The sequence below is a fragment of the Lepidothrix coronata genome, unplaced genomic scaffold (assembly GCF_001604755.1).
Source record: "Lepidothrix coronata isolate B3197 unplaced genomic scaffold, Lepidothrix_coronata-1.0 Scaffold122, whole genome shotgun sequence".
NCBI lineage: Eukaryota > Metazoa > Chordata > Aves > Passeriformes > Pipridae > Lepidothrix > Lepidothrix coronata.
Genome location: NW_016690302.1, coordinates 2201702 through 2228005, shown reverse-complemented (window position 1 = coordinate 2228005; position 26304 = coordinate 2201702). Strand labels below are relative to the sequence as shown.

General features: G+C 47.9%; 2 protein-coding genes across 5 annotated transcripts in view; both read left to right on the top strand.

The window, feature by feature from the left end:
• Positions 1 to 608: 608 nt before the first annotated feature.
• On the top strand, positions 609 to 8443 carry UBE2J2 (ubiquitin conjugating enzyme E2 J2). 3 transcript variants are annotated; one of them, XM_017825813.1, is made up of 7 exons: positions 609 to 694; positions 2247 to 2377; positions 2566 to 2606; positions 3366 to 3468; positions 3580 to 3718; positions 4073 to 4153; positions 5218 to 8443. In XM_017825813.1, exons 2-7 carry the CDS (start codon positions 2247 to 2249, stop codon positions 5500 to 5502), a joined length of 780 nt encoding a protein of 259 aa, XP_017681302.1. In that variant the 5' UTR covers positions 609 to 694; the 3' UTR covers positions 5503 to 8443. The 3 variants fall into 3 exon arrangements, with proteins under 3 accessions (XP_017681302.1, XP_017681303.1, XP_017681301.1); XM_017825814.1 differs by lacking the exon at positions 609 to 694 and adding an exon at positions 895 to 914; XM_017825812.1 differs by lacking the exon at positions 609 to 694 and adding an exon at positions 931 to 980.
• A 343-nt stretch (positions 8444 to 8786) lies between these two features.
• The window catches only part of FAM132A (family with sequence similarity 132 member A), a 20776-nt gene continuing 3258 nt past the window's right edge, over positions 8787 to 26304 (top strand). The window contains exons 1-6 of one of the 2 annotated variants that reach the window (XM_017825816.1): positions 8787 to 9049; positions 10341 to 10406; positions 11922 to 14066; positions 22320 to 22439; positions 23446 to 23557; positions 24025 to 24206. In XM_017825816.1, coding sequence (XP_017681305.1) covers positions 13896 to 14066; positions 22320 to 22439; positions 23446 to 23557; positions 24025 to 24206 — 585 coding nt within the window. In that variant the 5' untranslated portion in view covers positions 8787 to 9049; positions 10341 to 10406; positions 11922 to 13895. Of the gene's footprint in view, positions 9050 to 10265; positions 10407 to 11921; positions 14067 to 22319; positions 22440 to 23445; positions 23558 to 24024; positions 24207 to 26304 lie in introns of those variants that run through there. The other variant, XM_017825815.1, reaches the window with a different exon arrangement.

Here is a 26304-nt window from a genome sequence, read left to right as displayed (position 1 = left end):
GGCAATGCCCTCAGGGTTCATGGCAGGATTGTTGGGTGGTGGGGTTGTTGGGTGGTGGGATTGTTGGGTGGTGGGACTGTTGGGTGGTGGGACTGTTGGGTGGTGGGATTGTTGGGTGGTGGGATCGTTGGGTGGTGGGATCGTTGGGTGGTGGGACTGTTGGGTGGTGGGATTGTTGGGTGGTGGGACTGTTGGATGGTGGGACTGTTGGGTGGTGGGATTGTTGGGTGGTGGGACTGTTGGGTGGTGGGATTGTTGGGTGGTGGGACTGTTGGGTGGTGGGACTGTTGGGTGGTGGGACTTGTGGGGGTGCCCCGTGCAGGGCCAGGGGTTGGATTGTGAGCCTTGTGGGTCCCTTCTAACTCAGCATATTCTGTGATCGCGTGGCTTTGTGCGACGCCGCCGCGTTCGCAGCGGGGTTCGGGCCGGCCCGGCCCCGGGCCCCCCTCACGGCCCCGCGCCCGCCATGGCGGCCCCGGGAAGCGGAAGTGGCCTCGCGCCCCGGACGCGCCGCGGCTCCTTCCCGGAAGTGCCGCCCGCGCCGCCATCTTGGCTCGGAGCCGTGAGGGGACCCCGGCCGGCCCTGCCCGCCCCGCCCGCGCCGCCGCCATCGCGGCCCGACCGCCCGCTGCCCGCGTCCCTCCCTCCGCCCGCCGGCAGGAGGGGCCGCCCGGGGCCTGGCGGGCACGGAGAGGTGAGCGGGGGCTGCCCCCGGCGGGACCGGCTGGCTGCCTCTTCCCCCCTCCCTCTGTCTGTCCCTCAGTCCCTCTCTCTCCTTCTCCCTCCCTCCCTCAGTCCCTCCGTCCCTCAATCCCTCCCTCCCTCTCTCCTCCTTCCCTGTGTCCCTCCGTCCCTGCCTTCCCCCCTTGTCTTCTTTCCTCCTTCACTTCTCCTCGTCCCATTGTATTGCCCAGGTGAGAAATTGCCTTTGCGGTCGTAGCCATTTATTTTCCGTGTTTAAGATACAAATGTTCTTCCAGGTAAGGCTTTGAGGCGCGTTAAAATGCCAGTAACCTCACTTAAAGCGTTAAAATGTTTCGGTGTGTTTTCGCAGCACATACCGAGAGCTTATTTCCAATTATTATTATTAATAATAATAATAATATATTAATAATAATAATATTGTTATCACGTACTGAGGGCTCATTTCAAATTCTTAATATTATTATCAGGTACTGAGGGCTTATTTCAAATTATTATTATTATTACTGCTACTACTAGTACTTCGATTTATTACTGAAAAACATCAGAACAAATAATCGTGTCGAAGTCCAAAGATATTATTTAATTCATCTTTTAAAGTCAGAGCTGGCTTCTTTGGGGAAAGATTCTGAATTTTATGATTTCGGGAGGTTATGGCTTCAAAAAAAATGCTCTGATGTTTCAAGCAGTGATTTGCAGCAGTTCTGACAAAAGGCAGGTTAAAGGGTTTATTCTGAGTAGAGGTGGAATATTTGACCACATACAACTGTTGCTCGTGGTTTAAATGTTGTTTCTTTAATAAATTTTACTCGGCTGCTTGTTTGCAGAGAAGGAATAGAAAGGGTTGTAGGAATTTTAACATGTATTTCGTGTCATATTGTGGGCATTGCCTTATCTGTGTTTGTAAAATCTTTCCTTTTTATTCCATGTTTAAAGCCAAGTAATTCCCTAAAGTTCTTAGGGGAAAGTGAGTCAAACAGCAGTTGTTAATTAGTGTGTTCTGTAGGTGCATTATAAGGGCTAATTCTCTCTTTGTCTTGTAAAACAGCATGGAACTTCCTCCCCTCACACTGACTTGTCTCCCTTTGGATGGGGTTTTATTTCTCTGGAAGAGAATAATCTGGCTCAGGAGTTCCCTTCTGGAAATTCAGTCCTTAGCAGGCAGCAGATTTAATTCCAAGTCCTTCACCCCCCAAGTCAGCAACAAGATTATTGTGGTTTGTTGTTTTTTTTAGATAACTGGATGTGTAGAAACACCAGATGAATTTAAAACATGTAAATTTACAGGACAGATATCAAAGCTGAACAGGGAAATCAGTTGCTCAAAAAGACCTTTAGAACAGAATATCCCAAGCTGGAAGGATCATCCAGTACAGATGTCTCTGGGGACTGTGTTAGTTAAGATCTTGCCACTTAAAAAAGTGAAGGTTATTCAATTTATATTTTAAATATAAAGTGGATTTTGCAAAAACCTGGAGCAGTGTCCCAGGAGTGACAGTAGCTCTGTGTCTACTAATACTGTATTTATTTATTTTTTTAATTAGATGAGCAACAACAGTAATAAGAGAGCACCAACCACAGCAACCCAGAGGCTTAAACAAGACTACCTGAGAATTAAGAAAGATCCAGTGCCTTACATCTGTGCAGAGCCCCTCCCATCCAATATCCTGGAATGGTAAGAGTGGGAATGAGAACTGGAATCACTCGTGGAGAGAGAACAAGATTTTCCAGGTCATCAAGTCCGACTCCCTCACCCCTCAGCATGGGAAGCTTGGGCTGGATGATTAGCTCCTCATTTTTTAGGGATTTTGGGGGCTGATTGTGTGCTGGATCCACAGTGTTTCCATTCCCTTCTTTTCCCAGGCACTATGTTGTGAGGGGACCTGAAATGACACCCTATGAAGGTAAAAACCATGTGTTGTGTTTGCAATGTTTAGTGATTAAATGGTGGTTTGAATGGGCAAAATACAACTAAAAATAACTCCAGGATCTGTCAGTGCAGTCTGTGGGAAAGCTGGTTGAAAAGAGATGGTGATGCTGCTGTCAGGAATGTTTCTGTTATCAAGGGGTTTAATAAAATAAAATTGAGGTGAACATGAAGACAGAGATCTTCCTCTTAAAGATTTTGGAGCAGATAGCTCACTTTAGAGAGCATGTGACAAAAGATAATTTCAAAAAGCCCCATTTTGTTAGCACCTCAGTGAACTGAGATGTAAAAATTCTCTTTATGAATTTCTCTGGAGAAAGCTTGAAATGTAAAAGCCTTGTTCATTTGTTGTAGTCACAGTGTCCTCTGGAGCCTCTCAGAAATGCTTTTATGATTGGGATTCTTCATAGGGTTGTGTTTGCACTTGGTTTCTGGGAAAAATAACCCATTTTATTGTTTAAATACAGTTTGGCTGGTTTTCCTTCATTGTATTCCAGACATTTGACAGCAGCAAATGCTGTTTGTAAGAGAGAATGTGAGAGAACTACCTCCAGACTAAATCTGGTGCAGGTTTGGGTTATTATTCCCTAGTTTTAGAGGCACAAGATGAAGAATTTGATCTCAGTGAGAGGGGGAGAAGGAGGCAAGCCAAGGGGTTTATTTGGCCCATTTTGAGTAGCAGTGTAGGATTTAATCTTCATGCAAAACAAGTAATTCCTCTCTCTGTGTAATGCAGGTGGCTATTATCATGGGAAACTAATATTCCCCAGAGAATTCCCTTTTAAACCTCCTAGTATTTATATGATTACACCTAATGGAAGGTTTAAGTGTAACACAAGGTAAGGACCTTTCTCTAACACTTGAACAATTAACAGCCTTTCAGCACTGTGCCTAATTGTGTGATGACTTTAATGGCAACCCCAAACCTCTTGGCTGTGTTTTTTTTGAAGGTTGTGTCTTTCCATCACTGATTTCCACCCGGACACGTGGAATCCAGCTTGGTCAGTCTCCACAATCCTGACGGGCCTCCTTAGTTTTATGGTGGAAAAAGGCCCCACACTGGGCAGCATAGAGACATCTGAGTTCACAGTGAGTTCAGAGGGTGTCAGGGACCTTGGGGCAGCTTTGGCAATGGCAAAACAGCAGATATTTCTGATATCTCAGAAGTAAACAGTGTGGTTGGGATTCTGTCCCCCCTTCCTTCCTCTGGGTGTGCCAGCCAAGCAGTCACACTGACACAACCCCCTAATCCCACAGGCTGAAGAACTGAGAACATCATTTATGTCTGTGAAGGTGTTGTAGTGAATAATGTTCACAAGTGTGGTGCTGTAAATGACAGGAAGTTGGCTGGTGGTTTGCACCCTTCTTGGGGGACATCAGGTGGTGGATTGGAGCAAATGACTTTCTCTGCAGCTGCTGATGTTGTTTTTGTTTCCTCCACAGAAAAGACAACTCGCTGCACAAAGCTTAGCATTTAATTTAAAAGATAAAGTCTTCTGTGAGCTCTTCCCTGAAGTGGTGGAGGTAAGGGAATTCAGCCTTACAATATTTGGATTTTCTGGAGTTGTTCAAACTTCTCTATGTAGCAAACTAATTGTTCAGGATTTTTCCCAGACTCTGTCAATCCTGGAAGCCTTTTAAAAGGTCTTAAGTATTGCACACAGGAGAGTGGGGAAAAGATAGACAAGAGCTTCTCACTTGAAATCCTTTCAGAACACCCACAGCTCCATGAATTTCACTTGAAATCCTTTCAGGACATCCAGAGCTCCATGAATTTCACTTGAAATCCTTTCAGGACACCCAAAACTTCATCACTTTGACTTGAAATCCTTTCAGAACACTCAGAGCTTCTCACTTGCAATCCTTTCAGAACACTCAAGGCTTCATGGCTTTCAGAACACCCAGAGCTTCACAACTTTCACTTGAAATCCTTTCAGGACACCCAAAGCTTCATGACTTTCACTTGAAATCCTTTCAGGACACCCCAAACTTCAGAACTTTGACTTGAAATCCTTTCAGAGCATCCAAAGCTTTATGACTTTCACTTGCAATCCTTTCAGAGCACCCAAAGCTTCTCACTTGAAATCCTTTCAGAACACTCAGAGCTTCTCACTTGCAATCCTTTCAGAACACTCAAGGCTTCATGGCTTTCACTTCCAGTCCTTTCAGAACACTCAAAGCTTCACAATTTTCACTTGCAATCCTTTCAGAACACCCAAAGCTTCACAATTTTCACTTGCAATCCTTTCAGAACACCCAAAGCTTCTCACTTGCAATCCTTTCAGAACACCCAAAGCTTCATGACTTTCACTTCCAGTCCTTTCAGAACACTCAAAGCTCCACGAATTTCACTTGCAATCCTTTCAGAACACCCAAAGCTTCTCACTTGCAATCCTTTCAGAACACCCAAAGCTTCTCACTTGAAATCCTTTCAGAACACCCAAAGCTTCTCACTTGAAATCCTTTCAGAACACCCAAAGCTCCACAAATTTCACTTCCAATCCTCTCAGGGCACCCAAAGCTCTACCAACTTTCGCTTCCAACCCCTCAGGTCTCTCCTTTTTTTTTCTTTCTCTCTCCCTCTCCAGGAGATCAAACAGAAACAGAAAGCACAAGAAGAGCTCAACAACAGACCTCCCTCCCTGCCTCTGCCCGACGTGGTGCCCGACGGGGACGCTCACTACGGTCAGAACGGGCTCCCCCTCCTCAACGGGCACGTGCCCCTGGGCCCTGCCAACCCCCCCGGGCTCCAGCAGCCCAACCGCCACCATGGACTCTTGGGCGGAGCTCTGGCGAACTTGTTTGTCATCGTGGGCTTCGCTGCCTTTGCCTACACAGTGAAGTATGTCCTGAGGAGCATAGCCCAGGAGTGAGGAGGAGGAGGAGGAGGAGAGCAGAATAAAAACCCCCAAGACCAAAATTCTAGCGGTAGTTTTGCAGAACGAGTGGTGGGACTCTTTGTTTTGGTTTTTTTTTTTTTTGGGGCAGCTGGGAGAAATCTCGTGGGGAGTTGGAGTTAGGCGGAAACTTTTGCTGCTCTTCTGGTAGTTTCTCACAAGTCAGAGCATTATTGATGAGACACTACATTTCTAGTGCTTTGATTTTTTTTTTATAGCAGTTCCTCCATCTGTCGTTGGAAATTTGAAACTCTCGAGCAAATAAGGCTTTTTACTTCACTGTACAATTTTTAAAACTCTGCCATTCTCTGCATATCATTTTATTTTCGGTAGGGAAGAGTCTGTCCAGGTGTTCAGTGATCCAAGTAGGGGTTCCACGTGGACTTGGGAAGGGTTTGGTTAATGTGAACGTTTGATGCTACAGAAAATTGCTGGTTTCTTTTTTTTTCCAACTAGAATGACCATCATTGCATATCTAGTCAGTAGTGATTAGATGAGTGGGAACATAACACCACAGTGTGTTAAATGTGTTGTCTAAATTGTCACAGTGTCATTGAAGGTTTTATTTGGGCTACAAGAAGTGCAGTTGTTGGCCCTTAGCAAGAAAAAAAAGCCTTGGAATCAGCCTCTAGTGGGAATACCCATCTCCAGGGTTGTTTGGGATTTGTTCACTTACAGATTTTCCTTCTGGGAGATGTTCTTTTGGAAAGTTGTAATAGTTCCTTCTGATCACAAGGGGCCACTGGTGAAATGCTAATAAAACTGCACCCACCAATGGAGAGAGTTGAGTGTGTGTTCCAAAATCTCTGCATTCCTCAGGCTGTGGGGATTGAGGCAACCCCAGCCCTTGGGAAGGGAAAAAGGCAAAGGAGTCTCAGTGACAAAGCAGCTTCCTCAGAGTCAGCTGATAATCCATCTCAAGTGTCACTGCCTGAACTAACCCTTCAAATTAGTTCCACTGTTCACTATTTAAAAAAAAACAAAAACAAACCACCAAAAGCCAAACCCCAAATTCACCTGGGAGTGTGGAAGCTTTTAGCTGTGAGTTCATCACTGTTCCCCTTCAGGTGACTGATAAATGAAATATTGCTGTTTGTTCACAGGCTTCCAGCACTGTGGGTAAACACTGAACTTCAAAAGTCTGTCTGAAATTACCTGTTTGTTTGTTTTTTTTTTTAAATTGAGTTTGCTTGATTTTTCTCCCTCCTGCTTGAATTTTACCATTTTGCCCAAAAGCTTTGTTTCAGCAGAGGCAAACTTGCTGTGCCTTTCAGAATTGACACACTGTCAATGCTACAACTGTCCGAGGTGGTAGCAGGGATAAAAGCTCTGCACTCACTGTATAGTCTTATTTTAATTATTCTGAAGAGCCCAAATAAATAATTACCTCATCTGTCTAAGAATGTTTTGAAACTGTCTTATTTCCCCTTTCAGATTTTCACTCTCTGTCTCTCTCAGCTTCTTGGTATCTTGAATTATAGGCAAAAATGTCCTGTCAACCCATGAGCCAACAGCTCAGAGCACCAATAAATGTGACCAATTCTCTGCAATAGGTAGGAATTACCAAAATCAGCAGAACAGCTCTTTGCTGAAGAAACCTTAAAGCAGTTCTTCCTGATGTGAGGAAGGGAAGGAGTCAGGGTGTGTGAGGATGGGATTTGGAAAAGGCTGGATTTTAAGTGTATTTATCAAATCTTTGATTATGGTTTTTTTATTATTATTATTTTATGGTTTTACCAAATCTTATTTATAACTATTTTTTCATTTACCTCTCGTATGTGCTTAATCCTAGAGACGAGTCCTGTGGGTCTGGGGATGTGCTGGGAAGGAGGAGGGCAGTGCCATGGCTTTCCTGCAGGGCTGGGATTTTCGGGGTGGCTCATGTTTTTTTTCTCCAGGCAGAAGGAGGTTGCACCTCTCCAACCTCTTTGTGTCCTTGCCATGCCTTTTCCTGCCATTGCCAGACAGCAGCTGCTGTTGGTTATCCACGTTTATCTTCTCTTCTGGAAGTTCTTTCTCCACAAAAACCAAGACAAAGGCAAGGAGACCTCGGGTGGGGTGTGTTTGCACCTTCTGTGGCCTCTCCAAGCTCAGAGAAAAACAGCCAGAGATGGTGAAGAAGAGGCTTTTTATTCCATGGCAAGAAGTTGGCCTTGAGCTGCACCTGAGCACCTGAAGGTGGGTCTCTTGTTTGCAGAAACAAAACCCCCTTTGGTCAAACCCTGCACATGCTGCATTTTTTTCCCCCCCCTGAGGATTGGTTGTGTTTAAAAACCCAAAACTTCCACAATTACAGTTTTTCTCTTGAGTCCCCTGGATTTGGAGGAATTGCCAGCCATTCCAGGTGCCATTTGTTGGAAGCTGGGAGCAATTTAAACCCCTTGAAACATTTTTATGTCTCCTTGCCTTTGGTACCACGAGATTTATCCCCCTTTGTGTAGGTTTTACTGATTTGTGGGGTTTTTTAAGAATTTCTAACAATGCAGTGTCTGATCTTTTTGTTACCCCAGTCATTGGATGGAGGAGCCCAGGCAGAAATATTCCCATGCCCTGAGCAGTCCATTACTTGCTGGAATCAAATTAAAAGCTCTCCTTCATTATATGATCTTGGAATAAATGTCTGGCCCTCGACTTTCACGCTGCAATTCCCTAGATTTATTCTGGAAAACTGTTAGGAATTGGTGGTAGGGAGCTTTTGCAGCTGGAATTACATGACATCTCGTGGTCGCCTTGAAAGATCTCTTTTATTTTATTTTATTTTATTTTATTTTAAATTCTGGAGTTTTGTGTAGTCATCACCTTCCTCCCCCCCGAGATTTCCAGGTCATGGAAGTGTTCCCTTGCCACGAGCATGTACTGAGGAGTGGGAATGACTGCATTGTAATGTTTGTTCATAATAAACATTCATGAGAAAACAGAGGCTTTCTGTGGGACTCTTTTTGGGAAAGGAATCACTGGGAGGAAACTGGAATGGATAAATATGGATGAGAAAACAACAACTATGGCGAAATTTGTAATTACAAATTACAGTTATTCCCTTAAGCCTTGTGCTTCTCAAGGTGTTTTTTGACTGTCTGAATAATTTTGGGTGTTAGTGGCTTATTTTGTGAACAAGCTGATCCTTCCTTTGCAAAAGGAAAGCAGGAAAATCACTTTTTCAGTGGAAAGATTGTACAAAAGGGAATCTGTGGAGAAGGAACTCAAAGCATGTCATTGAAAAGGTTTTCTGGGCAAGGAAAGGGGATGGTTCGTGAGGGTTTATTGGGAACTTTTATCAGCGGGAAAAGCTTTGCCTCAAAGGGTTTATTTCCCACCTGGTCACTCTGAGAGAAACCTTTGGAGGAGCAGCGAGTGGGGATTTTTGGCCGTTTTCCCAGGTGTGTCGGCGTTTCCATGGATTTGCCAGCAGATGGCGAAGCGATCCCGCTTCGGGATCCCGCGGGTCGGGAATGCGGGCACGGAGAGGCTCTGGAATGTGGGATGCGGGCACTGCAGCTCCGACCGGAGCCACCATAAACCCCGGGTGAGTCTTCCCAAAGCTGCTCTTTTGTTCGTTGGTGTGTTCAGGGTTGTTCGAACAGCTTCAGGAATCGTGGAATATCCCGAGCTGGAAGGGACCCACGAGGATCATCAGTCCAACCCCTGGCCCTGCCCAGGACACCCCAACAATCCCACCCTGTCCCTGAGGGCGTTGTCCAAACCCTCCTGGAGCTCTGGCAGCCTTGGGGCCTGTGTACAACAACCAACAGCCTAAGCTTATGTTGGATTGTCCCAGAATCCCAGAATGGTTTGGGTGGGAAGGACCTTAAAGATCACCCAGTTCCACCCAGGGACACCTTCTACTATCCCAGATTGCTCCAACCTGGCCTTGGACACTTCCAGGGATCCAGGGGGAGCCACAGCTTCTCTGGGCAACCTGTGCCAGGGCCTCCCCACCCTCCCAGGGCAGGATTCCTTCCATGCTCCAGCCCTTTAGCTGGGATGAAGCAGGAATGGGAGGGGGGAGTGTCAGCAACTGTACTGGCTTCAAAAATCCCCATCTCTGTGCCAAGGAGTTGTTCCCTATATCTACAGCAGATAAGTGGGGGAATCCCAGCTTTTGCCCTTTTGCCCTTTGGATATTATTCCTGGCGCAGTCAGGTGAGGCCTATCTGGAGTAAAATCGCAGAAGTGGAGATTGAAAGATGGGATCACAAGTTCCTTGCCCGACTCTTCGCTTCCCTCCCTGGCTCTGTTCACACTTACGGGGTTTGCAAACACTGTCCTTGGGTTCTTGCACAGTTTGGAATCCTTAACGTGGCTTCTTACAACGTTTTCCCTGCTTCCAGACTTTCCTCGTGCAGGATTGATGTTGTTCTGTTCTCAACCATCCCTGGCAGTGCCTCAGTGGTGCTGAGCTCCAGGGAGAAACTGTTTGCCTTCCATGGAATCATTAAGGTTGGGAAAGACCTTTAAGACCATCAACTTCAGCAGCACCACCATGGTCACCACTAATCCACGTCCCCACAGGCCACATCCACAAGGTTCTTGAACATTTCCAGGCATGGTGATTCCCGTTCCAAAGCCTGACAACCCTTTTCCATGAAAAAAAATTTCCCTGATATCCATCTAAACCTCCCCTGAGGCCATTTCCTCTCATCCCATCACTTGTCACCTGGGAGAAGGGCCCGATCCCACCTGGCTACAACCTCCTGTCAGGGAGTTGGAGAGTTCCTTCCCATTATTCCAAGATCTTTGAGTTGCTGTGCTGTGAAAGTGCCACCTGAGACTTTGTGTCCTTAATTTTACTTTATTTCTTTTTTTTCTGCAAACAGGGGTTGGACGTTGCGGAGGCAGCGGCGAGACCGGGGAACTGCTGCAGCTGGGACGGGAACTCCAAGGTGGGCAGTTGGAAATTTGGGATTGCAGGGGAGGCACCAGCTGTGCCAGCACTCGTTTGAGCCCAAAGGTGGGAAAAGGATCTTTTGGGGAGTTTTTAACACAGTCCCCAAGGCCCCCAGACCCTCCTGCTACCCCTGGAGGTGCCACCATGGCACAGTCCCATCACTGTCCCCGTGTCACCACATTCTCAGGGCTCTGTGGGGCGCCCCTGGGGGTCCCTGTGAGTGTCACCATGATGCCACCACAATGTCCTTGTGGTGTCCCCAAGACCCCCAGACCCTCCTGGCTGCCACCATGGCACAGTCCCATCACTGTCCCCGTGTCACCACGTCCCGAGGGCTCTCTGGGGCTCAGACAGGGCTCCCTGTGGGTGTCCCTGTGATGTCACCACGATGTCCCCAGTGTCCCCAGACCCTCCTGGCTGCCCTGCATGTGCCACCATGTCACTGTTACATCACTGTCACATTGTCACCACATCCCCAGGGCTCTGTGTGGCTCCTCTGGGGGTTCCTGTGGGTGTCACCATGATGTCACCACGATGTCCCCAGTGTCCCCAGACCCTCCTGGCTGCCCAGAGATACCTCTCCAGGTGCCACCATGTCACCGTCCCACCACTGTCCCCCTGTCACCACCTTCTCAGAGCTCTGTGTGGGTCCCCCTGGACTCCCTGTGGGTGTCACCACGATGTCACCACAATGTCACCAATGTCCCTGAGACCCTCAGAACCTCCTAGAGACACCTCTCCAGGTGCCACCATGTCACTGTCCCAGTGTCACCACCTTCTCAGAGCTCTGTGTGGGTCTCCCTGGACTCCCTGTGGGTGTCACCACAATGTCCCCAAGACCCTCAGAGCCTCCTTGGCTGCCCAGAGCCACCCCTGTGTGTGCCACCCTGTCACTGTCCCACCACTGTCCCAAGTTTACAACCCAAACCAGCAACGCCTTCGCCTTGGATTAGCTGGGACTGGTTTCCCCCCCAGTCCCAGGAGCTGCTGCCAGGCTGGGGAAGGGGCTTTAGGCAGAGCCCAGCCAAGCCCAGCCCAGCCCTGGCTGTCCCTGCCCGCCGTGGTGTGTGGAGCTGTCAGGCTGTTTAGCTGGGCTATGACAGATTGTCCTATTAATGTGTCATCAAGTGCACTTTTACAAATTCATGGCTTGTCTACAACTAACCTGAAAAAAAAAAAAGAGGCTTAAGTATGAGAAGGCGCCAAAGAAAGTTAAATATTATTAACAAATAAAGTCTGCCACGTAGTTTTGATGGAATGTGAGCTGGCTGGGGGAGGGGTGATGTGCTGTTAACTCTTGAGCTGCTGGGTAAGTGCCCTTCTGACTTTGTTCTCTTTCCTAAACTCCATTTCTCCCCGAAGGTGCTGTAAAAAAATTAAAAATCTGTGCTCTGCTTGTTGATTTTTGCAGCTCAGGTTGTTTGTGGCTCAGTTTCCACAAACCACATTAACAGAACTTTGCTTCTGATCCACCAATCTTTATTCCACCTCTCGATTTTTTTTTTTGCAGCTCAGGTTGTTTGTGCCTCAGTTTCCCTGAGCTCTGCTCCTGATCCACCCAAGGAAGATCTGTGCTGGCAGTTGGATTACAGGAGTTATGGTGAAGGAATTGCCAAAATAAAGCAGCTCCAAAAAAATGTGTTTGTGCCTCAGTTTCCCTGAGCTTTGCTCCTGATCTACCCTGGCTGCAAAATCCAAGGAAGATCTGTGCTGACAGTTGGATTACAGAAGTTCTGGTGAAGGAATTGCCAAAATAAAGCAAATCTCTCCCTTGCTGGCTGCATAAAGGACTTCAAACGATGTGATCTTCAACCTTTTATCATTCCTGGACCTTCTCATGGCACAGCCTCAGGGAAATCTTTGCATCTGAAAAAATCTTTGTGGGAAGAACAGGAATATTTGTTCTGGGTGGTGGGGAACTGGTAGAGATTTGCAGTGTCCAAGTACATCAAGATCCCCTCCTGAAGTGCTGGTAGGACACAGAGAACCTCTGGGTTTCTGGGATTTTTAACCAACAGCCCACCCTGTAAAGAAATCAGCCCCCCCTGGAGCCACCCTCTGATGGGAGCTGAGGGAAAATAGGGAAGAGCCTGGGAAATCAGGCAGGATTCTGATTATCCTCGTGTGTGATGCCGAGTGCTTATTCCAAGCCACATATTTTTTAGCTCTACCACCCGTTCCCCCGTGCAGCTTTACAAACTTCCCAGAAAAATGGTGATTTCTCCGAGATAATGAAGGGGAGGGACAGAGCAGGGCTGAGGGGAGGGAGCAGGGAATGGGCACTGATTTAAATCTGCCTGGCACACGGGCCAGCTCCACTTATCAGGGAGTCTAATAGGAATGTGAAGAGAATAGGCTTGACAGCTCATTAGAATGTGATCCCTCCTCTTTTTTTTTTTTTTTCTTCCCTTTTCTTTTTTCTTTTGCTTTTCTTGAAGTTGATGGAAACTCCTTCGGGACAGAAGGACTTCTCTGCCGAGGTAAGGCAGGAGCTGAGGAGGGTTTTGCCAACGTGCAGCTGGGGAAAGGAGCAGCGGGAAAAACCAGACCCTCCGAGGTACCTGAAATCCTGCCCGGTGTGAGGGGAGATGAGGATGCAAAAGCCACGAGGTTCTGCACCCTGACAGCTGCTGCTCATCCTCAGAGAAAAGGGAAAGCTCCCTCAGCTAGAGAGGGAGACAAACCACACTTGGGGAAACTCTCCCTGTTCCCGGCGGAGCTGGGGACGCTCTCGGATTCTTTGTTTCTCCTCGTTTTAAGTTTAATGGTGTGAGAAGTCTCTCTTCCCCCGACAAGGCTGTGATGCTTCCAGCCCCTCCAGAGGAGCACTGGCTGTAGCAACCTTGGATTACAGTTCCCCAGCATCCTGGAAGGGAAGGATGAGGACTTGTCACTGAGGAAAGGGGGAAGGATCAGCCCAGAGGGAACGGATGGAACGCATCCAAACCTGCTCTGAACCCAACACGAGGCTTCAAATGACAGCAAGTGAACCCTCCTGGTGAAGAGGAACAACCAGAGCCCCCCTGATGAGTTCGTGTTGTCAGCTCTGGCCTGAGCAACTGTTGCCCAGAGCAGTTTGACTTCTCATAGCTGAGTGCATTTAAAACAAGTCTGAAGACTTATTTGAGGGGGGTAGAAGGGAGAGCAACACTTCAAGGTGGGTGGCAGGACTTTTCAGGGCCTCTTGTATTTATGTAAAGCTCCCAGAGGCTGAATGGACTTACCTCCTTCTCCGAGTGAATCCAGATTTTAAACAAGTTGATCTGTACCGTTTCCATGTGTCCTGCTTGAGCAGAGACCTCTCAGCAACCAGCACATCCATCTCGCTGCCCATCTGACATTGCACAGCCCAGAGGATCTTCTTTAGCACTTCTGACCCTGCTGCTTTTTATTTTTGGAGAGAGGACTCTGTTCCTTTATTGGTGGTGAAGGTTTTCTTTTTTTTTTTTTGTGCTTGGACTTGGCCCCTCCCTCCCTTTCCAAAATGAAGGGGTGCACCTGGGTGTTTGTGGCAACTTTACTGTGTCAGCAGTTTTGCCTCTTCAGGGTTTCAGCAGCAAAGAGAGAGAGGAAGGTGAAGAAAGAACCAAATCAGTACACAGAGCCCTTCAACACCACCCTGTCCAACAGTGAGGAGCTGCACGGGCATCCCAAGGTGGGTGTTTGTGTCTTGGCAGAGCTTAGTCCTGCCAGCAGAGTGGTGCTGCTTCCTTTTTCCAATGATTTCAGGCAATCTTGCTAAAATGCTGCTTGATTTTAAGGAGGGAAATGTTCCCTCTTTTGCCTTTGCATGACTGATTTCCTGGCTTTGCTGGAGCAAACACTGGAATACTCCAATTTATGGTTGTTTTGGAACACCCAGGACTGAAAGTTCCAGTCCCCTTGTAGCTGATTAAGGGTAAAGATGTTTTAAAGTTCTGATGCATGAACAGCATCAGCAACAACTTAAAATTAAAGCAAGTGGGCTATCACAGGAATGATGCTGGGATTTTAATGTGCCTCTTGCAGGCAAAGTCTTAACTCCCTGAAATGTTATTTCAAACCCTTCTTTAGCAAATACAGTGTTATAAACATCTCAGAATGCCAGAGCTTTCTGTGGGCAGGAGAATGTGGCCGAAAATCAGAGCTGAGAAGGTTTTGGGTGTGGGCAGGTGATGTGTTTAGGGTGGTTGTGGCTCTAGGAAAGGGTTCAGGATGGTTTTTAGTTGTGTGTAAATGGGAAGTGAAGCCTCTCTGTGTGTGTGTGTGTGTGGTACCTCTGTGGCTGTAGCTGGTGAGTGAATTTGGCAGGGTTAAATGTTAAATGTTTGGGAGAATCACCCAGAAAACTTCCACTCGGTTGCTCAGAGCCCCCAGAATCCTTTAGGATGAATATTTGCATAGAATGCTCGGGAAGAATGCTTGGGAATAGCAGAGAATGAAGAGCAGGTTTTAGGAGCAGGAGCAGGATGAAGTGAAGGGAGACTGGAAGAGGGAGCAGGAAGGGAGTCTCCCCTATGCCACAGGCTCTCTCCCCCTCCCCTGCTCACACAAAAATGTCCCTTGTCAGGACAGAGTGACCTCTCCAGCACGACTTTGATCAGCAGCATTAGGGCTGGCAGTCACTATAGCAATGGGGGAACAGACCTGCCAGCAACTGGGGCATGGCCGAGGGGGAACAATTGGGCTGACATCCCAAATATCCCACTCCGGGCTGTTGTGAGAGTAATTGGTTAAGGTTGGGCAGGTCTGGGGAATAGTCCTGCATATAAAAGCTGGCTGTGCCCTCAGAATTGTCCTCGGGGGCCGTGAGCTGCCTTCCTGCAGCTCCTCTTTGTGCGTGTGTGTCGCGGGGCTCTGCCAGCACAGGTTGTGCACAGGCTGAATTCTCGAGGTGCTTTTAATCCATCACTTGTGCTCTCCCCACAACTGCTTCACTCTCTGCCCTTGCAGAGGGGCCACGGACAGACCTGGTGCAACTATTTATTCTGGAGTTAATTTGCCTCGATGTGAAGTGGATGGGACCACGAGCAGGATCCATCCTGATTGCAAAAAACAAGCAGGAACCGGTCCTGGTTAATTCTGATGCAGTCACACATCCACTGGGGCTGGGGAAAAAAGAAAAAAACACAGAGGCTCGTGGGCATTCATTAAAGCAGACATTGTTTGGAAGCTGCAAGTCTGTGTGTCGAAATGCTTTGCTTTAAAATATCCATGGCAAAGGTTTGGCTGCAGGACGAGCTGGCGAGTTCAGCTCGGGCAGGTTCTGCTCAGGAAGGATGGGACAAACCCAAACCTTGGATGTCAATCACTCCCCAAATTTTTGCAGAGGGCTTGAACTTTTCTCCTTGGAATCTGTTTTGAGTTGAAGTCCAGGAGGGTTAAGTGTTGCTTTCTAAACGGTGTATTTTTGGATTTTGTGTTTATGTAGCACCTGCCCAGGCTCAGGGGGGGTTTTACACAGGCTGTAAATGCTTAAGAATTGCCACCATTTCTGGGGGAAAAGTCGCTTTTTACACCAAACCATCACCATTTATATTCACTAAGGGAAGAAGTAAAATAGTATTTAGGGTGTCCTTACCTAATGTGAGGTTGTTCTCTGTGGAACACTGATCTTTTAGAGCCTTGAAGCCTCTGAGAGCAGTTTTGTTTCATGAGAGGATGCCCTGCACAGGAAAATGAAGCAGCAGCAGTGTCCCATTTAATCCTCTGCAGCACATAACAGGAAAGATGGAATTTTTGTGGCCTTGAGCAGTAAAAATTAAGGCTGTGTTTACCTTGGAAGCCTCTGTGGCCAACTGGTAGGTTTATCAGAGCAGGGAATGAATTATGAGCTGGGAGCAGTGATTTTTATTCCTACTGTTGAAAAGGTAGATGTGTTTTCCTTCTAATTAAGCCAAACAGTTTGGGACAAAACTCTCTTGGGAATTCTTTTAAAACAGGAGTGGAGAAAGCTCCCCTTTAACATTCACAGTCCATGAGTCATGTGGTGAAACCTCTACTAAAACAGGGAAGCAGAAGCCTCAAATCTGATAAACCCAATATTTCCGTGGAAATAGTGAGTCTGTTGGGGTTTATTTTTTATTTTGTTTTTTAAAATAGGTTTTCTGCAGTCTTATCTTTGAGCTGCTGACAGTGTGATGTGCTTGCCAAGCACATGAGGGTTTTCTTCTCTGACACAGATGGACTAAGAGAGACAGAGAGAGAGAGAGAGGGAGCAGAACACGAGGGATGGATGCAGAGGTTTGGATCTTCTGGATCTTCTCCCTGCCACTTGCCAGACTTGCCTTCCCCTGCCTGCACATGGGGCTTTAGAGCAGGGAGGGGGGGTTGGATCCCAGAATCCCAGAGTGGTTTGGCTTGGGAGGGACCTCTGGAGCTCATCCAGTCCAACCCAGGCAAGGTCACCTGGAGCAGGGGACACCCAACAACGTGTTCAGGTGGGTTTGGAATGTCCCCAGAGAGGGAGACTCCAAGCCCTCCCAGGCTGTTCCAGGCTGTTCCAGGCTGTTCCAGGGCTGTTCCAGACTGTTCCAGGCTGTTCCAGGCTCTGCCACCCTCATGGAAAGCAGTTCTGCCTCCTGTTGAGGTGGAACTTGTTGTGTTCCAGTTTCTGGCCTTTACTCCTCGTCCTGTCTCTGAACAGAGTTTGGCACCATCCTCTTGACCCCCCCTTGGAGATATTTGTATGGATATGAACTAGACAACCCCTGGATGTCCCTTCCAGCTGGAATCCTGGCTCCTCCAGACACCAAGGCTTTGCTCTACCTGCTTTACTACTGAAATCCCCCTGAGTTATTTCTTGGGGGGTCTTTTGCTCCCAGTTGAAAGCAGGAGTTGGTTCCATGACATTACCTGGACCAATTTCTCCTCTGTACAGAGATTTCAGTCTGAGCCTGCAGGTGGAACAGAGAGAAAAGCATTTTGGGGCCTGACAAGTGCTAAACCCAGGGGAGAAACTGGGCTGTGACCTCCCTGGAACAGGTGTTGCTCTCTTTGGTTTTCTATCTGACATTCGTGCCTTACTCTGGAATATTACAAGTGAAGTTTTGTGAATTTTCTGAACAAAGAACACACAGACTCACAGCAATTCTTTGTGGCCAACATGAAGTAATGATAATAAATAATGAGAAAGGTGATGTTTTCTCACCCAGAATGACCCTGCTCCAGGAGAGTCGTTAAACTCATTAAGGGTGTGACCACTGCAGCCTGTTTGTGGTTGAAGTTGCTGGAGGAGTGAAGTGTGATTTTTAATCACAGAACACAGTGGGAATTTCGGTAGGAATTCCCTCTTGGATTTGGCTGAGATAGCAAACCTAACCCTTCTGCTCTGGGGGAGAATTCTTGAGGGATCTTTGAAAAACCACAAGTGGTCAGGACCTTGGGTTTACATCTCATTAATAAGCAGGAGTGTGCAGAGCTGTAAGTTATTAGCAGCTGACACAGGGGGGTTTTCAGGCTAAAATAAGAGTGCTCTGTCACTCTGTGTCCTGGTCCAAGTAAAACACACTACTGAAATAAATTATTCATTCTTCATTTCCATAATGAAGCAGGCAATGCCCTGGCTGGTGTAAATCAGGGGGAACAACAGAGAAATGTGTGTATTGAGAAAATGGAAATGCTTACTCAAGTCCATTTTGTGCCTGGAAATTAAATTAAAACGAAACAAAGGGTTCTTAAATACAGTTTCCTCCCAGAGGGACAAATTCCCAGATAACTGAGCAGAATTGCAGGGCAGTCACTTCAGGCACGGACTGTGGACTGGAATGGTCTGGAGTCTGTTCTTGGATAGACTAATTACAGGTGGAAAGGATGCTTTCCTCTCACAAAATTACAAGTTCTCGTGCTTTCTTCCCATCCTGACCCACTCTGAGAACACAGGTTTTAGGTGTAAAACTGTGCTCACAGGTGGTGTTGACTTTGTTCTTCTCTCCACCCAGACCCTGGAAGGACTTTTGTCCGTTTCCAGTTGGTTTTTTTGGACTGGATCCCGACATCCTGGAATGTCAGGGAAGTCCAGATGCAGTTCAGAAACCTCTCAGGATCCAAACTCTGCTCTTTGAGTGTGGATTTTGACCCGTGGTTTCTTCCCTGGGGCTGAACCTTGAGTGTCCCTGAGGGGCTGGAGCCTGAGAGATCCAGCACCCAAATTCCAGCCCAAATTGCCTCACTGTGAGGGAAATCAGGGAGAGCCTGGGCTAATTCCAGTGTCACCCTCTGGAACGGAGTGAAAGGTGCCATTGTGTTCACACTTAAAGTCGTGCTTAAAGACCTGATTGAAAGTTCCTTAACAATCCCTGGCAAGGCTCCTGTGGGTTTTGGAGGTGCTGTTTTAAGGAGATTTCCCTGGATTTACCCCGAGGATTCCTCCTGACTCCTGCAGGGTGTCTTTGCCCTGCAAACACCCCTCCAAGGAGGGACAAATCCCCTCTGGGATTCCAGGGCTGTTCCCCATCCCCTCGGATACCTGAGTTGGCTGCGAGGTCTCTCTTGGCTGCTGGAGGCTCCCTCTGCCAAAAAAAACAGAGGCTTGCCTGCTTATTGCTGGGATTGCTCCTGCATGCCATAGTAATTAAATAATAATACCACGAGCATGGAACGTTCATTTTAACTGTCAGTCAGCCCTGGGCTGGAGAAACTGGGGAGTGCCACCAGTGTCTTGTGGAGGGATTTGTGATTTAACCAACCCACTGCAGAAGGATGGGATTTTATTTTATTTTTTTTACTGCTTTTTTTTCTTTTTATATATATACCTCAGGGTTTGTTTTTTTTTTTTTTTTCTGGGATGTGCCACGAGTGTCTTGTGGAGGGATTTGTGATTTAACCAACCCACTGCAGAGGGATGGGATTTAGTTTTTTTTACTGTTTTTTTATTTTTTATATATACCTCAGGGGTTTTTTTGGGGTTTTTTTCTGGGATGTGCCACGAGTGTCTTGTGGAGGGATTTGTGAATTAACCAACCCACTGCAGAGGGATGGGATTTTATATTTTATTTTTTTTACTGTTTTTTTTTTTCTTTTTATATATATATACTTCAGGGGTTTTTTTATTTATTTTTTTTCTGGGATGTGCCATCTGGATGTCTTTTTTTTGTCTTCTCCCTGACAAGATGTCTGCTCTGGCCTGTTCCTTCCCAGCTGGAGCTCCAGGAACATCTGTTTGCCTTCACAGAGCCTGCCCTTGGTTGTTGCTTCTGCTTCCAGAACTGGCCTGTTCCCTGAGTTCTGCACTGGAGGGGAGTCTGTCCCTGTGCTGCAGCCCTGTGGAAATCAGGAATATTTGAATATTCTCCTCCACATCCCAGTTGCTGAGGCTCTGTCCTGTTTACTCTGTGCTGGAGGTTGCACCCCCGAGTCCCTGCCCCAGGAACAACCATTTCTGAAGGATGAAGTGATTTTATTTCCATTTTCTCTGCTGTCACAGCACTGGGGGAACACCCTGCCTGAGCCAGGTGCTTCTGTTCATAACTTGTTTCCTTCTGCTTGTTTCCTTCCTACAGCTTCCCCACACACTGTCAGCCCCAAAAAGGCACCTGCAGGAAGGTTTTAACCTGCCTTTATGACCTTTTATAAACTGAAATATTAATAAAACTCCTCTGCAGGTGGTGATGCTGCACCCCTGTGTTGTTCAGGTGAGGTGGGGCAGGAAAGAACCAACTTTTCCCATTAATTTTCCATGCAACTGATAAATATATCCCATGCTGTTCTAGGATAAACTGCACCTCCTGTGCTGTTCCAAGGACTTCTGTAAACTTTGTGGGTTTGATGTTTACATGTTTCAGTGGATAAACCTGCACCAAAGGACTCTCTTTGGAGTGTCTTTGACTCTTTTCTCCTGCTTCCCAAAAATCTCCACTCAAGCAACCCGTGGGCAGACGAAATTGTTTCAGTGAGGTGTCTGATCCCCCAATCCCTGGGAATTCTGGGCTGCTCCATGTACAGCACTTCCCAGTGATGGAATTTCAGAAAGCTATTGAAGCTTCGAGTAATTAAAAGGGGCAAAAAACAAATTAGCTACAACAACCTACCAGAAGCCCTTGGCTGAACACAGATGGTGGCTGACTAGAAATGTGGTTGTAGTAGTAAAAAGTCTGTTCAAGCCTGATTTTGGGAGAGAAATAATGAACTAAACTGTCTTGCTCTTGGTTTTGATACAGAATAAATCTGTGGGGAGTGTGGATAACCATGACCCTGATTAATTCAACCAGAGTGAAAATGGGGAAATGTCTCAGGGTGTCCTTGACTTTATGGAATTGAGGGAGTTGTTTAACAGAATTTGAGATCTTGCTCATCTCACACCTGATTTCTGGGGAGCTGCTGGTTTTTCACAGCAGATCACACGGAGACTCTGGTCTTTTCCCCCTCAAAATGGGCTTGCCCTGTTATTCCCAGTTAAAATTTGCAACCCTCTGTCCAATCCCCGCTGCTCTCAGGGGGGTGTGTGGCTGTTTTTGGGACCTGACCTGCATTCTAACATTCTAAAGGGTGCTTTTTTTTCCTGCTATGCGATGGAAGTGAGTCTGTTCTTATAAGTGGGACTAGAAATGCGATTAAAAGTCAAGCTGGTTCTCTGAGAAGTGGCATTTAGGGAGCAAAAATGGGACAGGTGATGAGCAAACATGCACTGGGAGCACCTTGCAAGGTCACTCAGGGCACTGAGGGCAGAGTTTTGGTGTCTGAGCTGTGGCAGAGCTGCTGTCAGACCTGTAGGAGCTTCATCCCCTCAATAACATCCCTTGTGCCCCAAGTTGGTTCAGCAAGGACCCACAAACAGGCACTGCAGTGCCAAAGCTCCTCTGCAGAACTTCTCTGTCCACTTGAGGGACATAGGGAGTTAAATTTGCCCATAAACATCTTTTCTGTGGTCAGACAGACTCTGGGTTTCACTGGGAGTTGTGTTTTGGACTCTGGGTTTCACTGGGAGTTGTGTTTTCTCCTCTGTGCACGTTTGTCACTCTGCAGCCTGTGATTTGAAAGTCAGGCAGCATTTCGAGGCTCTCTGGACGTTTTTAATCCCCTTTATTGCTCCTTTGAGCCAACTGATGCCAGTGGGGAACAATCTCTGGCATCTGGGCAGGTTTGCTGTGGTATGAGAGTGGTTTGAGAGTCCCAGCAGCTTGAGAAAGGTCTCTGAGGGACATTTAGAGCTCTTGGCTTGTACTGGCTTCTCAAGCACCCTCTCTGTGCACGTTTGTGCTGGGGATGTGCTTTAGGCAGCAGGCAGCAGTCTGGTCATAGAATCATAGAATCATGGAATCAGCTGGGTTGGAAGGGACCTCCAAGATCATCAATCCAACCCTTGATCCAACCCCACCGTGGTTCCCAGCCCATGGCACTGATGCCACATCCAGTCTCAGCTTAGAAACCTCCAGGGATGGAGAATCCCCCACTTCCCTGGGCAGCCCATTCCAATGGCTGAGCACCCTCTCTGGAAAGAAATTCTTCCTGATATCCAACCTAAACCTCCCCTGGCACAGCTCAAGACCGAGCCCTCTTGTCTTGCTGATGGGAAAAGAGACCAACCCCCCCCGGCTCCCCCCTCCTGTCAGGGAGTTGCAGAGAGTGAGGAGGTCTCCCCTGAGCCTCCTCTTCTCCAGGCTGAACAGCCCCAGCTCCCTCAGCCTCTCCTCACAGCACTTGTGCTCCAGTCCCTTCCCCAGCCTTGTTGCTCTTCTCTGGACCTGCTCCAGCCCCTCCATGTCCTTCCTGAGCTGAGGGCCCAGAGCTGGACACAGCACTCCAGGGGTGGCCTCACCAGCGCTGAGTCCAGGGGAAGAATCACTTCCCTGGCCCTGTTGGCCACCCTGTTCCTGAGCCAGGCCAGGATCCATTGGCCTTCTTGTCCCCCTGGGCACACTCTGGCTCCTGTTCTCTGACCCCGTGGAGTGGCCATACAGTGGTTTCAGGCTTTGCTGTTGTTTGTTTTCAGGTCCTGGAGTCTGCAGACCCCCGGATCACAGACCCCCGGCGCACCTGGATCTCCTTCGTGCACCGCCCGGACGACGGGAACACCTCCAAGAGGAGATGCAAAGGGAAGGACAAGAAACTGGTGGGTTGTTGCTGCCCTGCACTCTGCCTTCCCTTCCTGCTGCTCCTTCTCAGGGGGGTTTTGGGTGCTCCAGCTTTGCCTTCCCACCCCAGGGCGTGCTGACTTTCCCACTTGTTTGTGTTTAATTCCTCCAAGTGTTTTGGAGAAGTCTGAGCCAACAAGTGCCTCGTGAGATAAGGTGTGGGAATTCCGCTGCAGCACTCGCTTTTGTTTCGAGCAGCTGTTCTTGGACTGAGCCTTTTTTTGCTTATTTTTCTGCTCAGCAGAAATAAAAATTGTCCTCTGCCATTTATTTATTTTTTTCCTTCCACCAGCTCAAGCATCTCAAAGGATATATATTAATAAGGTGTGGACAAGGAGTTGATTTCAAATCTGCTGAGTGACTCTTAGTCACGTGAGCACTTTTAATCCACTGCTAAGACAATTTTGGATGCTTTCCTTTTATTTCTCAGGGAGCTGATAGGCAGCAGTGCTTCCATGCAGGCTCCTGAGGAAACAGGAACAACGTGCCTCAGAAATAGCCTTGATGAACTCTGCACATTTGTTCTGTTAGTTTAAAGCTCTGAGGGGTTTGTAGCTGAGCTTTACAGGGGTTTGAACTGTTGGATTTTATTCTGAGAGCTCTGCTGTCCCAGCAAACCCCCCCGTGTGTGATCATTATGTCTGAGCAATTAATAATGTCAGGTATGGCAAGAGGGATATTCCAGTTCAGATAAGAAGCTGAAAGGCCTTGTAGGATGCTTTGGTGGTTTGAGAAGACACAGAGGCAGCAAACTCAGCCTTGTGCCTGAAGAACCAGTCAGTGTTCACCCGAGCAAGGTTTATCCTCCCATCTGAAGCACATGAGTAAATTCCAAATGCTGGAATTCTCAGCTGGATGGAAAGGGAGTTTAGGATCTGTGTTTGAACTGGTGTTGGAGGGGGCCTCGTGGCTGAGAGAATTTTTGATCTGTCCCTGTGATTCCCTGGTTCTAATTCCCATGTTTTGCTTTGGTTGCTCCCTCAGCGTGGCCTCGTTGGGCCCCCGGGACCTCCTGGGCCTCAGGGACCTCCGGGAGCCCCTGGAGCTGAAGTGACCCGGGAAGTCCTTCTGCAGGAGTTTAAGGAGATCTTAAAAGGTAAAGACTCTGAGAGCTTTTTGGGAGCTGCTGCTTTTGGACAAATCCACAGCTGGCTCTGCAAACGTTCGCTGGTGGCTTCAAAGGCCAGGCCTTGAAACCAAACCTACAACTCCCTGACAGGAGGGGGGAGCCGGGGGGGGTTGGTCTCTTTTCCCATCAGCAAGACAAGAGGGCTGGGTCTTCAGCTGTGCCAGGGGAGGGTTAGGTTGGATATTAGGAGGAATTTCTTTCCAGAGAGGGTGCTCAGCCATTGGAATGGGCTGCCCAGGGAGGGGGTGGATTCTCCATCCCTGGAGGTTTTTAAGGACAGACTGGATGTGGCATCAGTGCCATGGGCTGGGAACCACAGCGGGGTTGGATCAAGGGTTGGACTTGATGATCTCAGAGGTCTTTTCCAACCCAATTGATACTATGATTCTATGATTCTTTGCTTTCCTGTTCTTTTTCTGCTCTTTCACCCTCAGAAGCCATCGAACGTCGAGCAGCCCTGGCTGTCTCAGCCCATCCCAGCCAGCTGCCTCCACTCCTGCTCTCCCTGGAGGAGGTTTCATCCCACAGGCGTGTGGAGGAGGCTTTCCACTGCAAGCTGAAGGGGCAGGTCACCGTGGATAAGAAGACCCTGGTGGAACTTCAGAATTTCCAGTCGGTGAGGAGAGATCAGAGGTTCAACCTGAACCCCACCCTGGGTGTGGGGCAGCTCCAGGGCTGGCTCTGTGGGGAAAGGCTCATCCCAGAAACCCCTCTCAGGCTTGGATTACATGAATGTAGCACCACCTCAGCACATGGGGGGATTGCTGGGGTGTCTGTGCAGGACTGATGCTCCTTGTGGGTCTCTTCCAACTCATATTCCATGATTCCATGATCTGTCCTTTTTTTCAGTGCCCACCCTGTTTAATTCCATTGTAACATTCAAAGGTGGAAAAGTGTTAGAGGCAGACAGAAGCCATTGGTTTTAGTTTTTAGAACCCAAATAAAAGTCAGAATTTTGTTAGCTGGGCCAATCCTGATGCTCAAATTCTTTCCATAACGTTTTATTAGCAGACCAATAACTATTACCCATATAATTGAATTACAATCAGGTTACAATGACAAACACACCCTCATGGCCATGGCTACAAGCCAGCTGTTGAATTTGAGATTAAAACTTGTACTGACAGTTGCAGATAGGACCTGAATTTGCAGTGTCAATGTTAGGCAAAGTAAGAGCTGAAAACAAATAGTTATTTGATGATTGAGGAGAAATTCTAGAATCTGTCTGAGAGCACGAGGCCTTCAGAGACGTGGTTGCTTCTGGGAAGTGAGAAGCAGAGTTTGAGGAGGATGGACAGGGACCATCAGCAGGGTTTGCTGACCCTGCCTGTGCAGTGAGGTGCTGACTTTCTTCCCAGCTGCTCTGAGTCCCGTTTCTGGAGAATCCTGTCCCTTCTGGAGCAGTTTTCTGCTGGACTTCCCCCAGCTGCAGGACTGGAGGCAGTGGTTATGCTCCAAACAGGGTGCTTTCCTGGCTCTTTCCCAAACACACTTGTGGAAGCTTGGTTTGACAGCGCTGTGGGTGCTGGCACAGGGGCAGGATTGCACTCGAGGTGTGGGCAGGGCCAGAGAGATCTGCTGCCTCATTAATTAGGAGGGGAAAATGTGAATAAAGACATCTCAGCAATGGGTGCGTGGGCTGCTCCTTCCCAAGCTTTGGGATCCTGTGCCCAGCTCCCTTCTAATTGCTCTGGTGTGGGAGGCTGGCAGGGCTCTGGATGCCAACCTTTCACTGCAGCTTGGTACAAGAAGTGTCTGGTTTTGGCTTGTGCTCTGAGCCAGGGGAATTCAGCAGGGAGGGAGGGAGGCAGTGGCTGCTCCTGCAAGGATAAAAACATTGTCTTGAAACAGTCCAAGGAGGAGAGGGAGATAATTCCACTCCCACCATTCTCTCAGTTCAGTGTGAGGAAGCCAAAGGTTTGATGCTTCTCAGTGAGATAACAGGGATTGCCTCTAATTCCTGGATTTGGAGCTTCCCCAAAGCATTTGGAGATAGTGGGAAGAGCTGGTGCTCAGAGCAGCCTCTCCCTGTATCCTGTGATTCCAGTCTGAGTCACTCTGACCTTGAGCATCTCATCCTTCAGCGCTGAATTCCCTCTAAGAACATTCCCTCCCTCTGGGTCTCCCAATTTCCTCGCTGTGTGGGATGAAACACGGGACACTCCTTTCCCTTCCACCTTTTCCTCCTGGATCTCCCACCTGAGCTTTTCTCACCTTTGCCTCTTGCAACAGCTCTTCACAGCAAGAATTGAAGCAGTGCAGCCTCTGACAGGCCATGGAAGTGGGATTTATCCGGGGATTTTACTGGAATTAGATCATTTAAAGTGGCCCCAGAGGCTTTTCATGGTCTCCAGTGCCTGGAGGTCGAGCTGAAGGTCCTGCCTTGGGCAGGTGAATTCTAGTGCTGGATCAGGAGGTTGGGGCATCCCTGTTCTTTAACAGCAGATAATTCCATACATTTCTTCCCACTGGAAAGCAAAGCTGGCACTTCCCATCCCAGTTCTTGGACCTTAGCTCCTGTTTTCCTCCTGGCAGTTGTCTGGGGATGGGAGATGACTGAGGAAGAGAAGCTGGTTTTGTGCAGAGTCTGAAATACTGAAATATTTTGCTTTCTGGAAGAAATCCCTGGAGCAGCTTGGATGAGTGTGCTCTGGGAGGCAGCAAATGCAGCAGGAACTCTGCCACAGGGTTTAATGGAATATTTTGCCCAGAGA

Excerpts from the sequence above, each read along its gene's own strand:
- UBE2J2 (XM_017825812.1), top strand. Across the intron at positions 3,469-3,579 it reads AGGTTTAAGTGTAACACAAG|GTTGTGTCTTTCCATCACTG; the intron begins GTAAGGACCTTT and ends TTTTTTTTGAAG. Across the intron at positions 3,719-4,072 it reads TAGAGACATCTGAGTTCACA|AAAAGACAACTCGCTGCACA; the intron begins GTGAGTTCAGAG and ends TTTCCTCCACAG.